The following is an 11,307-nucleotide window of genomic DNA, read 5'->3' as shown; positions in this document are numbered from 1 at the left end:
ACAACACAGCCGCCTGCCATGCTGCATTTTGATCCCGCGGACCTTTGCCACTCAACAGTAATCGGGTTGACGCGACTGGCTTTGTTTTGAACACTCCAACTCTCAACTTGCATCCACATTCCACTTGCAGCGCACAATCCACCAAGACATGCTTCCAATCTCACCATAGTATTGGCCTCGGCATTACATCTTTCGGAGCATGGAGGACGACGGCGAGGTGTCCGTCTCGGCGGTCTTCCCCCTGCCGTCAGCGACACCAGCTCCTACCAGCACGTACCCGTGCCAGGTGGGAAGTCAGGTAGGTTACTCGCCTCCTTTGCTCCAGTACTGACCCAATCCCAGTACGAGGCGAACAACTTTAAACCAAGGAAGTTCAGTCGCGTCCCTTCTGCGACGGAGAGCCATGCGGCTCTCAGGCGCACCCTCCAGAAGTGTAAGTTGCCGTCCACCGAAATGTATCACTAGCTCATATCGTCAGACTGGGGCCATAGCGACTTTCGCGGGCCTCAGCTTGAGATCTGTGCCTACGCGCTCCGAGGCTGTGATCTACTGGTAGTAGCCCCCACCGGTCTCGGGAAATCGTAGGTACCAGTCATGGCTCCATGTTGCTCACTCCAGCGTGTGCTTCCAGGTCCCGGCAGTCACCATAGAGTACGGTATCACGATTGTGGTCTCACCTCTACTCGGTATGTCTCCTACTGATGAACAAAGCTAATTCCTCAGCTCTAATGCGAGATCAAGTTTCAAGCCTTCAGCAGAAGGGCATCGACGCCGTTCAATTGAACGAGAAGACGAGCATGGAGGACGTCAAAGAGGTGAGGTATGTCATCAGAGCGTTACTGACATGCAGGTCAAGCGACAACTGAGCATGGGGCACCCTCGTCTCCGACTCCTCTATGTCACACCGGAGACCCTCTTCAGTGCAAAGTACCAGGCGGAGTTTGACCTGGCGTATCATCAACGTCAGATTGTCCGCCTGGTGGTTGATGAGGCCCACGTCATTGACGTAGGTAGTCGCCCTGCGCTGTGCTGACGATCTTAGGAATGGGGCTCATCATTTCGTCCTGTAAGTTCAAGTCTTTGCAGGCCAGTGTGCATGTGCTCATGCACGCAGACGTACCGCCGACTCGGGGAATTCCGCCTACGGTACCCCACCGTCCCCATCACCGTAAGGGCTCAGCCCTTGTAATCGCTGACCTCAGGCGCTAACCGCGTCCGCGACGAGCGCCGTCCGCAAGGACTTGCTTACGATCTTGAACATGCCACAGACCCAAGAGCAAGGCCTCGCTCAGTGGGTCGAGCCGTTCAACAGGAAGAACCTGTTCTACGAGGTGAGGGGCCCGTTACTGAGTAAAACTGACGGCTAGATTCGCTATTACGGCGGTGGTGGCAACGGTAACAAGTTCAACCTCATTGCCGCAGACCTTTCAAAGCTCATCCTCGGCTTCGTACCCGAAGCCAAATCGATCAATGATCGCCATCGGGTCACAATGCCGTGCATCTCTGGTCTTGTATACTGCCGTTACACCGCAGACGTAAGCGTATGAGAAAAGCCCCGACTAACACTCAGTGCGAGGACATTGCAGCGCACCTGAATGAGCGCGGCATAAAGGCCAAACCGTTCTATGCCTCCCTGCCCTTGTCAAAGCGGGAGGAAACTCTTGACGACTGGAAAGCGGGCAAGGTAGAGTGTATTGTTGCGACAATCGCCTTCGGGATGGTGAGGAGGGTGGTTTGCCCTACATCTGACAATTCACAGGGCGTTGATCAAGCTCACGTGCGCTATGTCGTCCACTATGATATGCCCAAATCATTTGAAGGCTACTACCAAGAAACAGGTCGAGCAGGCCGAGACGGCCACGTGAGTTCGCTGATAGCGGTGTCCTCTAACGAGAGCAGATGTCGCGATGCGTCCTCTACTACTGTAAGCAATCGGGACGGTGCAAGTGAGAATCTAATATGCGTCAGCTCGAGAAGATGCCTCCCGACTCCGCGGCCTCATTGACTCTGAGGCCAGTCGCTCTAAGAGAGACGGCCATGACCAAATGACAGTCGACCGGAATAAGCTGCGGATGGTCAATAGTTTCAAGGCGGTAAGCCTCGCTGGTTCTTTCCAATGCCCTGACACACTCCAGTTGCAGATGTATGCTGAGGCAACGGGTCTTTGTCGCCACATCGCTATTTGCCGGTACTTCGGCGAGCGCCTCGACGACGTTACGCCGGAGATCAAGGCGAAGTACTGTAATGGCTTGTGTGATGTGGGTACCAAGTTCCTGCCTGATAACTAACACCACAGGTCTGCGCCAACCGAGCCAGCGTCTTTCAACGCTCTTGGTGCTTGACCGAGAGCATTGACGTGGCCTCGCCCATTGTCGCGCCAGCGCCATTGGAGGCACCAGTGTCGAGCTTGTCCCTTGACACTGCGCGCCATAACACGCTCGCAGCGTGGCACGGCCCCACTGCTCAGCCGACCGTGGGGCCACCACCGGCCGACTCCAGTGTAGACCTCCCTGTCGACCACGACGCAATGGAGCAGTTGTGGATGATGGACGAGCCCCAGAGCTCGTTCCTCGCTACAACTGAAACTCCTTGCCCGCGGTCTCGGAGGGTGGGCCTCCGCCCAATGGCCGCACCTGCAAACTTGGTCAACCAGGTCCCCACCCCGTCTCGGGTGCAGACCATTGACCAAGTTGCAGAGAATGGACTGAGCGGTGCCATTGCCGTGTATGGGGAGCAGCGTAGCCCTGGGCATGCTGAGAGGAAACGCAAGGAGCGGGAGCGAACCTTCAAGGGCGTCAAGCCAGCTACCCCGGGCGGCCCGAGTTCATTCTATAATGGTGAGCGCGAGGCTTGAACCGACTAAACTCATGATTCAGTTTCGGCACCGCCAAAGCGGGCCAAGGTAGCATCTGACTTCAAAGTTCCGTCGATGACGCCACGCGTGCCAGCTGGTCAGGGCCATGGCGTGAGTGGCAACGGAGAGTGGGCAGTCCATGAAGGCTAACATGACGGCACAGCAGGAGCTCGACAGGACGTTGGGCCTGCAGAAGCTCCAGGAGGCTTTGAAGGCGTCGTTCGCTGAAGGGACACTTGCGGACCAAGTCTTGGCGTACTGGGGCAGGGAGGAGACTGGGGAGCGCCGGTGAGCACGGCTTGTCGACGTCTAGAGTGCGCGCTGACGCTCGGACAGGATCAAGTTGATCCGGAAGGTGGCACGCGAACTTGAGGTTGGACTGGCGAAAGGGGCGACCGAAGCCATCTATGGTAGGCGTCCGTCTCCACCATCGTATTCTGACACCCCAGTTGCCAGACTTGACGAGACGTGCGAGTCACTCAAGCTTGTTCGCGCCCGACGCGGCGTCCAGCTCCTGGTGGAGGACAAGCTCGCAACATCAAGCGACGCCCGTGTAGAGCGACTCCGGAGAATAGAGGCGTGCTTCCGCGCCATCTAGAGGTTGTTGTAATGTACCCTGTTTACTATGCATACAAGTAGTGTGATGACGAATCGGTGTGTGCGAAACGGTGATGCTAATCCTCGAGGCGTGCGATGGCCTGGCGCTCGTGGTCCCACTTAGTCTGGAGACGCTCGCGCTCGCCCTGTCCCTTCTCTCCTGTCCGTCAGCGCGTCCCCGAAAAACACGACAACCCACCCTGCGCCAGCAAAGCAGCAACAGCAGCAGCGACCACGCGGCGGTGGTGCGTGATCGCGACGCTCTGGAGCTTCTTGACGGTGCCGCTGACGGCCACGACGCGGGGGAGGACGGGCGTGCTCCCGACGGCAGTGAGCATGGTGATAGCGGACCAGAGCAGGCGGTAGTGCGGGCGCGCGACGCGCACGATCGTGAGCGTGGTGTAGGGCGACGAGTAGATCACTGGGCGGGACGTCAGCGCGCGCCTGCCTCATGGGCTAACTCACCTCTCAACGAAGACGCAACCCGGCCCCAGCCCTCGTCCCCGAACACAGCCTGCACGCTCCCCTTGATCGCGCGAAAGATGGCCGAGGACGCGTCGTCCCCGAGCAGGGGTTTCGCCGCGGCCTCTGGCAGGGGGAGGACGAATGGCACGGCGGGTGTAGGGAGGAGCTCGTCCTCTGGGTCGTCTGGCGCGCCGCCATCGCCGTCCGCGGCAATGTCCCCGTTCATCGCGTCCTCCTCGTCTAGGTCCAGCGTCGGCGGGGCCGGCGGGAACGGCGCCACTGCCCCCGGGTCGAGAAACTCGACTAGCAGGTTGCGATACTTGAAGCGGACCATCGTGGTGTGTGCGTTGGTGGAGGAGGGCGGTGGAGGGTTGCGATGTATTGTTGCGAGTTGATGAACTTTGTGGATGATGGCCACGTGGGCCACGTGGCGACGCCTGGGTGTTGGGTGAGGTGAGGCTCGTGAAGCAGATGTCTGCCGCTTGCACGAGTGCAGCGCTGATGGTAATGGCCGCTCTGCAGCTCTCGCACTGTGTAGCAGCTAGCTCCTGGTACACTCTCATGATACAAAACGACGGCGTGGCGGACGGAAGGAACACAAACGCAACATCCACAGCCTGGGCTGCCACCTTCCTCCCCCTCCCCCTCCCGCCGCCCTCGCCATGCTCATGCGTCCTTCATGCAATCTACGTGCGCTGTGCGCTCTACTCTACGCCACGCCCTAGATCTTGCCCGCGAGCAGGTTACCAATCATGTGGCGGCCGGTGATAACCGCCGTCTTGTACAGCGTCCACACGTCGAGCGTCGAGAGGATGCCGTCGGCGAACCCGAACGGCAGCATGAGCGGGATCCAGCCCTGCGCATACTCGAGCGCCCACGACTCGCGGGGCATGCTGTACTGCTGCACCTCGCCCCGGGGGAGCCAGTGCACGTCGCCCTGGTTGTACTCCTCTGCCACGAGCGCTCCCGGCGAGTATGCCAGCTGCTGCCCCTTCAGGATGTGGAAGTAGTCGTCGGCAGTGTGCACGCCCGTGTGGCCCTCGGTGCCCGTCGCCGTGCCGAAGATGATGAGGTATCTGGGGAGGGGTGGGTTAGTTCGTGGCAGGGAGGCCAGAGGAGGGAGGCGGCGCCAAGCTCGACTGCACTCGCGCGCCAACCGCTGCTCCCCGCTGCGCGCCTACGGCGCACAGCTACGCCCAGCTCGCCCACTCACTCGGTAATGCTCGCGTGGATGATAAACATCGAGCCCATGGCACCGCCGGCATTGTTAAACATCCACTGCGACTTGTCGGTAAAGTCGTTGCGGAACCGGACGGCGGGGTACTGCTTCTCAATGCCGCCAATGACCGTCTCGACGAGGAACGTCGCGTTCTGGTCCTGGCCCGCGGCGCGCGCAGTCGCCAGCGTGGCCTGGAACACGTCGTTCAGGCCTGCCGGGTCCATGCGGTAGAACGACGACTGGGGCGTTAGCGACAGGCCAAGGAGGGCGGGCTCACGTTGATCGACTGCAGGTACGAGCCGATACCGTACAGCACGGCCAGGATCGCCGCGTACAGCGCCCACTTGGACGCGCACGACGTGGTGCAGGAGCCCTTTTGCGACATGTTGCTGCTTTGCTCTTGCTGGCGGGTAGACGGGGCAGCTAAAAGTCAAGAGGCGACTTTAAAAACAAGCAACCTCCTTGTTGACCCACCGCCGTCGGCGACTCACTCCCCCCATCGAACGATCGACGCGTACTTTTTGCTTCCGCACGCGTCTGCCCGCCCGCCCCCACACTGACGGCTACTTATACATCGTGCCATTGAGCGGCAATGCCAAGTCAATCTCCTCCTAGTCTACGTCTATGGAACAGGGCACTCGCACGGAGATGCATCGTCATGCCCGGCGCGTCACTCTCCGTCATCCCTGCGCATCGAGGATGGCTCGCAGCTCGCCCACATGCGCCGCGGCTGCCTCCCATGCCTCGTCGAGCACGGCAGCCCCGGACCGGCCGGAAATTCCGCCCAAGCCCTCGTGACGGACTCCGCAGCCGTGTCCGCGCTCGTCCAATGCAATCGTCATGGTCGTTGGCAGCAGGTCGCTTTCGAATGCGGTAGGGTCGGGGAGAAGATATGTTCTGGGGGGGGGCTTGTTAGCAGTGGTCAAGAGTCGCAGCGCACACGTCCACTTACGACTGGAAGATGCCAAACGAGCACGTGAGAGGGATGCGGCCCAGGGGCAGAGGGTACGTCTCGGACGCGTCGCATGTCGTCTGCAATGTCTCCTCGTTGAACGTCGCCTTTGGCAACCGGGCTGGGGTGTGTAAGTCACAGTGGCCCCACAGCGCCACCCGCCACCCCACTCACTGTTCTTCAGCGCAGCCATAACAGCCAACACGGCCGCGTCGTACGCGTTTCCGTCATAGTTGATGCACACGACATCAATGTAGATCACCCACGCCGCCTTGCCGGGCGCAATGACCAGCGACGACGGCGGCAGTGTCCGTGACGACACGACGAGGTCGTTGAGCCAGTTGGAGAACGTCTGCGCTTCTTCCGGCGGCGGGCCGGGCTTGAAACGTGGCGAGCACAGCGCGGGCAGGTCGATGTTGGGCACTGGCGCGTATGTGAGCGGAGTGTACACACAGCTGGGCGGGGCACACGGGCAGAAGAAGCAGGCAGCCTGTGCGCGAGGCGCAGGCTCGCGAGTCGCGCTCATAACAGGCTTGTCTGGCGTATGCTCGGACACTGCCGGCGCCCCGGTGGGCACGAGTTAAAGGCAGGCCGCGGCAGCGCGCACCACCTGCCCCACCCCACCCTCGCCACTCAACTACTCACCCACAAACCCGTCGTTGGGCGCCGCGCCGGTCGGCTCGGCAATCTCAGCCTTGACGCCGCACACCATTGTCGTCTCGCCCATGCGGACGAGGGCCGAGCCGTTGGCCGTCGCGATGGAGCCTGGGGGTCAGTGGCTGGACAACAGACTACTTCATCCACTTACCAACGTTCACGCTCACGTCGCGCCAGGCGCCGATACGCCGCCCGTCGGGCCGGTATCCCTCGTTGAGGAAGCGGGTGAGGTACTGTTCTGGGTGGAGGCGCTTGAAGACTGCCGCGGCGGAGGCGCCTCCCGCTGCGGATGTTGACGCGTCGGGGGTGGGCTGGGCCACCGCTGCTGCTGTTGCCATTTTTGTGGTGGGTGTTGCTGTCGCAGTGTTGTTGTTGTTCACAAGTGTGAACTCGACGGGTCGTGGTGTGCAGTGAATGCACCTTGGCTTAACATTTCTGCCAACTGAAGTCACTTCGCGTGGCTTCCATGTGCCGGCACTTATCCAGTCCCGCCATTTTCACTTTTCTGACCCCGCGCCCGGCGTGGTGGCCCCCCTGTGCGCTGACCCTTTGCTCGATGCCACTCCATTCTCGTCTTGGCCCATTATTTCGCAGCCTGGACACAAGAGAGTCATCTTGCAAAGACTCGTTAGACATCAAAGACGACCCCATCCACCCTCCCTCGACTCGCCAGAGGCATCCAAAGACCCCACCCAAGCCTCGGTACATGTCAAACCATGTCCCCGCAACCATGTCCGCCCTCGCCCAGCACGCATCCACCTCGGCAAACCCCATTGCCATGACCCCAGCCAGCTACCACCCTGGGCCACGGCCTACGCCGGCGCCAGGTTCCGGGGCGACCAACGCGCCTGCTACAACCACTGCCTCCCTTCCGCCTTTTCACCGAATCGACACCCATCAAATCAAACAACAACTCCACGATGCATTGGGCGAGGCTGGCCTCCCCTACTGGAAAGCCCTCAACGGCTACCTGCTTGGACAGGTCGGACGCGACGAGCTGACCGCGCTGGTGCGCGGATGGCTAAAGGGCAAGAACCGTGAGTGTGGCGTGGCACAACGGCCTCGTTGCAGTGCCTCCAGCCAGACAACAGCAACATCAGGCACTAACGACAACAGTCGCACTGCACAATCAGCTCCTCTACTCCCTGCTGCACAATGCATCGTCGCCGCAGATCTCGCACGAGCCAACAAGCCAGCTCAACATGCGCAAGCGCAGGCGTGGCAGTCTCGACGCGCCCGACTTTGACTCGGACGAGTCGTTCATCGAGTCCAAGGAGCGCGTCTACCACTGGGTCATGGGCCTTGGTGGCAAGGAGCGTGGACGCGTGCGCCGGACCATCAAGGCACACGACGAGGACGAGGACGCGCAAGGCGAGACAGACGGCCCGGTTGCCAACGGCAACTACGACCCGGCTCCAGATCGAAAGCGCCAGTGGTCGGCATTTCAGTCGAGTGAGTCGGATGTTGGTAGTGCGTGGGTAGAAAATACTAACAGCGTCACCAGCTACGCAGCCTCCCCTGGCCGAGTCTGCTCACCTCTTGCCGTCGTCCAACCAGCTCGCCATGCGCCTTGGCGAGGTCGCAAAGTCGTATGACCTTGAGCTGCCCGCTGATTCGGCGCGCGAGGTTGGAGAGTTCCTCGGTGTCGGCCTCAACGCCCACCTCGGTGACGTGCTCCACAGCGTGGTCCACCTCACTGGTCGTGAGCGCCCAGGATTCGACACGATCCACGTCCCGCAGGGCATCAAGCAGCCTCACCAGGCCAACGGCGATACCCCCGAGCCGCCAGCCGAGGACACGGACAATCTTCCTCCGCCTACCCTTCAGACACTCCAGTACCTCTTCAACATGCTGCCGAGCCTGCACCCACAAGCCTCGCCAACGCTGTACAAGCTCGAGTCGTCGATCACAATCTCCGAGGTCGAGGCGGCGACGCCGCCAGTGGTGAAGGAGGACCGTGCGACCGACCTCCAGCGCCGCGCTGCAGCGCTCGTCGGGCTCGTTACTCCCGCCGCGACGACCGCCGCTCTGCCGTCCACCACGCCCCAAAAGGTGCCAGGCGCGGTTCCTCCCGCTGCCGGCGCCCTCTCCACTTCGCCAGTCAAGGCTGCGGCGACGCTGCGCGCGGCCGCAGGCCAGGGCCGCACCGAGACGGTATCCAACACGCTCATCAACACGGGCCTGCTCAAGATTGACAAGGCTGGCCGCGGCGACGAGCCGGCCGGTACCGAGGCCGACCGCAAGCGCGAGAAGAAGCACAACCTGCATTGGAAGTACGAGGACCCGGCCATCATCCTCAAAGACGTGCTCGGGTAGTGCTGGCCCCTGCGTTCTCCAATCCCCCACCCCTTCCTCCTTCCCCCTCCCCCCTCCCCACCGGGCGCTCAAACCCACTCATGACACAATCACACTCGCAACCCCCATCCCACTGTATAATCTGTCCATTACCACCACACTACTACTACACTTGCGAGCCACACTCGAGCCGCGGGGCCACGTATATCCGTAGGACCCCCCGCATGTATGCATTGAACGATATCACGCGATGTGGCCCCGTGTGCGGATGTGTGGCGCGCCCGTGTAGCCCCGCAGGGCGAATCGGGAGTGAGGAGGAGCGCACAGACAAGACGCCATGTCCACGGATCGTGTTGACCTGCCTGGCCGGATTTCGGTCGACGAGCCGATGGTTAATGATTACTGCCGACCCGGTCAATCATTACAAGACGGGAGAGATTAGAGCGTCGTGGTGGTGGCTGCTGTAATGGCCCCGTGCAGCGTCGTATACACTTTACCAGGCACAACCCCCCACTCTCCCAGGCTGTAGGGATTTATCGGATCGCCTCGGACACTTGGCGTCTGGCAAATAGCCGTCCGCGCGTCCGACAACCAAAAGCGTCATCTGCCCTGCCCCAACACTCGCTCGTACCGACACCGCCGATCAGTGTGCATGTGTGTGTAACGCGACGCCGGCTAGAGCTCTAAGCGGGGGCCCTCTCGTCGGGACGCTAGGTTCCTATGCATGATGCATGCAGTTTCTGCTATATCGCCCTCACTGGCTCATCTGGTTTTGGTATGGTAGGGTAGGTAATGGGGTGTCGGGGAGACAAGATGGGACCAAGCAGGGGCGAGAGAGACCGGCTCTGCCGGAATGCATTGTCGCTGCGGAGCACACTACTCGCGAGCAAGCTTACTTCTTGCCCTCGAGGATGGCCGAGATCGAGCCCCAGACGAGCTTGGGCGACTGGGCAGCGTCGACGGGGGACCAGACACCCGTCTTGCGGTAGTAGTCGACGACGGGGCCAGTCTGCTGGTGGTACGTCTTGAGACGCTTCTGGAGCGTCTCGGCGTTGTCGTCGGAACGCTGGATAAGGGGCTCGCCGGTGATGTCGTCGGTCATGGCCTTCTTGGGGGGGTTGACTGGGGGCTATCAGCACAGCTCGGAAGAGACGCCGACTTCTACTCACACTCGCGGTGGTACGAGCGGCCCGAGGCGGGGTGGATGAGACGGCCAGTGATACGCGAGATGAGGAGCGCGTCGGGGATCTTGAGCTCAATGGCGTGGTCAATCTTCTTGCCCTTGGCAGTGAGCATGCCGTCGAGCTTCTCAGCCTGAGGAACGGTACGGGGGAAGCCGTCGAGGATGAAGCCGTTGGCGCACTCCTTGTTGTTCTCGAGCTCAGACTTGATCATGTTGACCATGATGTCGTCCGAGACGAGGCCACCGGCGTCCATGATCTTCTTGGCAGCCTTGCCGAGCTCAGTCTGGCGCTGGACCTGCGAGCGGAGCATGTCACCGGTCGCGAGGTGGCAGACGCAGTACTTCTCCGAGATGGCGGGAGCCTGAGTGCCCTTGCCTGCGTGGGCGTTAGTGTCTGCTGCTGCTGGGAGCTGCGGCAGCTCGACGTACCGGCACCAGGGGGGCCAATGAGGATGAGCTTGGGCGACTCCTTCTGGCCAACGATCGAGTTGACGGCGTCGTTGACGGCGGCGTTGGCACCCTTCTCGAGCTCCGAGATCTTGGTCTGGAGCTGTAGGGGGGTTAGCTGCTATTCGGGGGAGGGGGTAGGGGGGAGGGAAGACGCAAGCATGGCACCGCGGGCGTTCGCAACCTTCACGCCCGTCGCTCTACGCAGTCTGGTCGCCTTGCTCGCGACCACAACACGCGTCTTCGCCGCGACGATCACTTCGGCGATGTTCGGCCGCACTTTCAACTGACCTGGGTGAGGAGGCCCTTGAGGTACTCGAGCTCGGAAGAAGACTTGTCGTTGGCCATTGTCTGCAGTATGCGTGAGCGGGGATGCTGCAAAATGCGTTGAGGGGGCTGCGGATGCCTACAAGGAGACTTTGCGCCAGCTGGTATACTCACGAAGGAGGAGTGGTGGATTTTGTTGGGGTTTTTAAAAGCGACGAGGAAGGCGGTTGTTAAATGGCTAGGTCGCGAGGCCAATAACCCGACGACGAGTGCGGCTGGCGGTCAGATTGATTCGGTGGTGGCTGTCGGGGGGGGCGCACGCCTGGTGGGTGACACAGTGTCACCCCAGCCAGCCAGCCAGCCGCACCGGA

General features: G+C 61.2%; 6 protein-coding genes across 6 annotated transcripts; 2 read left to right on the top strand and 4 right to left on the bottom strand.

Annotated features, from left to right (window-relative positions):
• Nucleotides 1–108: 108 nt before the first annotated feature.
• Nucleotides 109–3,452, top strand: Recql5 (ATP-dependent DNA helicase Q5; the record flags this gene model as incomplete). Its single annotated transcript, XM_062774838.1, has 20 exons — nucleotides 109–298; nucleotides 343–433; nucleotides 479–581; nucleotides 619–686; nucleotides 724–815; nucleotides 851–1,006; nucleotides 1,043–1,066; nucleotides 1,115–1,168; nucleotides 1,203–1,331; nucleotides 1,368–1,535; nucleotides 1,571–1,720; nucleotides 1,760–1,861; nucleotides 1,900–1,924; nucleotides 1,969–2,093; nucleotides 2,136–2,258; nucleotides 2,297–2,837; nucleotides 2,877–2,965; nucleotides 3,018–3,142; nucleotides 3,191–3,264; nucleotides 3,304–3,452. Exons 1-20 carry the CDS (start codon nucleotides 200–202, stop codon nucleotides 3,450–3,452), a joined length of 2,487 nt encoding a protein of 828 aa, XP_062630822.1. The 5' UTR covers nucleotides 109–199.
• On the bottom strand, nucleotides 3,335–4,266 carry SPCC830.09c (Ribonuclease P/MRP protein subunit POP5). The gene is made up of 3 exons (XM_062774837.1): nucleotides 3,917–4,266; nucleotides 3,651–3,872; nucleotides 3,335–3,611 (listed from the first exon to the last, which is right to left on the bottom strand). The coding sequence occupies exons 1-3, from the start codon at nucleotides 4,248–4,250 to the stop codon at nucleotides 3,529–3,531; spliced, it is 639 nt and encodes a 212-aa protein (XP_062630821.1). The 5' UTR covers nucleotides 4,251–4,266; the 3' UTR covers nucleotides 3,335–3,528.
• A 310-nt stretch (nucleotides 4,267–4,576) lies between these two features.
• On the bottom strand, nucleotides 4,577–5,557 carry ERG2 (C-8 sterol isomerase). Its single transcript, XM_062774836.1, has 3 exons — nucleotides 5,413–5,557; nucleotides 5,130–5,374; nucleotides 4,577–4,992 (listed from the first exon to the last, which is right to left on the bottom strand). Exons 1-3 carry the CDS (start codon nucleotides 5,518–5,520, stop codon nucleotides 4,638–4,640), a joined length of 708 nt encoding a protein of 235 aa, XP_062630820.1. The 5' UTR covers nucleotides 5,521–5,557; the 3' UTR covers nucleotides 4,577–4,637.
• Nucleotides 5,558–5,691: 134 nt separating this feature from the next.
• Nucleotides 5,692–7,121, bottom strand: EXOSC8 (Exosome complex component RRP43). The gene is made up of 5 exons (XM_062774835.1): nucleotides 6,896–7,121; nucleotides 6,733–6,852; nucleotides 6,262–6,510; nucleotides 6,088–6,208; nucleotides 5,692–6,032 (listed from the first exon to the last, which is right to left on the bottom strand). The coding sequence occupies exons 1-5, from the start codon at nucleotides 7,080–7,082 to the stop codon at nucleotides 5,816–5,818; spliced, it is 894 nt and encodes a 297-aa protein (XP_062630819.1). The 5' UTR covers nucleotides 7,083–7,121; the 3' UTR covers nucleotides 5,692–5,815.
• A 226-nt stretch (nucleotides 7,122–7,347) lies between these two features.
• Nucleotides 7,348–9,107, top strand: LOC62_06G008304 (uncharacterized protein). Its single transcript, XM_062774834.1, has 3 exons — nucleotides 7,348–7,781; nucleotides 7,861–8,196; nucleotides 8,249–9,107. The coding sequence occupies exons 1-3, from the start codon at nucleotides 7,451–7,453 to the stop codon at nucleotides 9,058–9,060; spliced, it is 1,479 nt and encodes a 492-aa protein (XP_062630818.1). The 5' UTR covers nucleotides 7,348–7,450; the 3' UTR covers nucleotides 9,061–9,107.
• Nucleotides 9,108–9,741: 634 nt separating this feature from the next.
• On the bottom strand, nucleotides 9,742–11,152 carry ADK1 (Adenylate kinase). Its single transcript, XM_062774833.1, has 5 exons — nucleotides 11,111–11,152; nucleotides 10,961–11,020; nucleotides 10,652–10,772; nucleotides 10,209–10,598; nucleotides 9,742–10,161 (listed from the first exon to the last, which is right to left on the bottom strand). Exons 2-5 carry the CDS (start codon nucleotides 11,015–11,017, stop codon nucleotides 9,932–9,934), a joined length of 798 nt encoding a protein of 265 aa, XP_062630817.1. The 5' UTR covers nucleotides 11,018–11,020; nucleotides 11,111–11,152; the 3' UTR covers nucleotides 9,742–9,931.
• Nucleotides 11,153–11,307: the final 155 nt, after the last annotated feature.

Source organism: Vanrija pseudolonga, chromosome 6 (assembly GCF_020906515.1).
Source record: "Vanrija pseudolonga chromosome 6, complete sequence".
Taxonomy (NCBI): domain Eukaryota; kingdom Fungi; phylum Basidiomycota; class Tremellomycetes; order Trichosporonales; family Trichosporonaceae; genus Vanrija; species Vanrija pseudolonga.
This window is presented reverse-complemented; position numbering and strand designations above follow the sequence as displayed.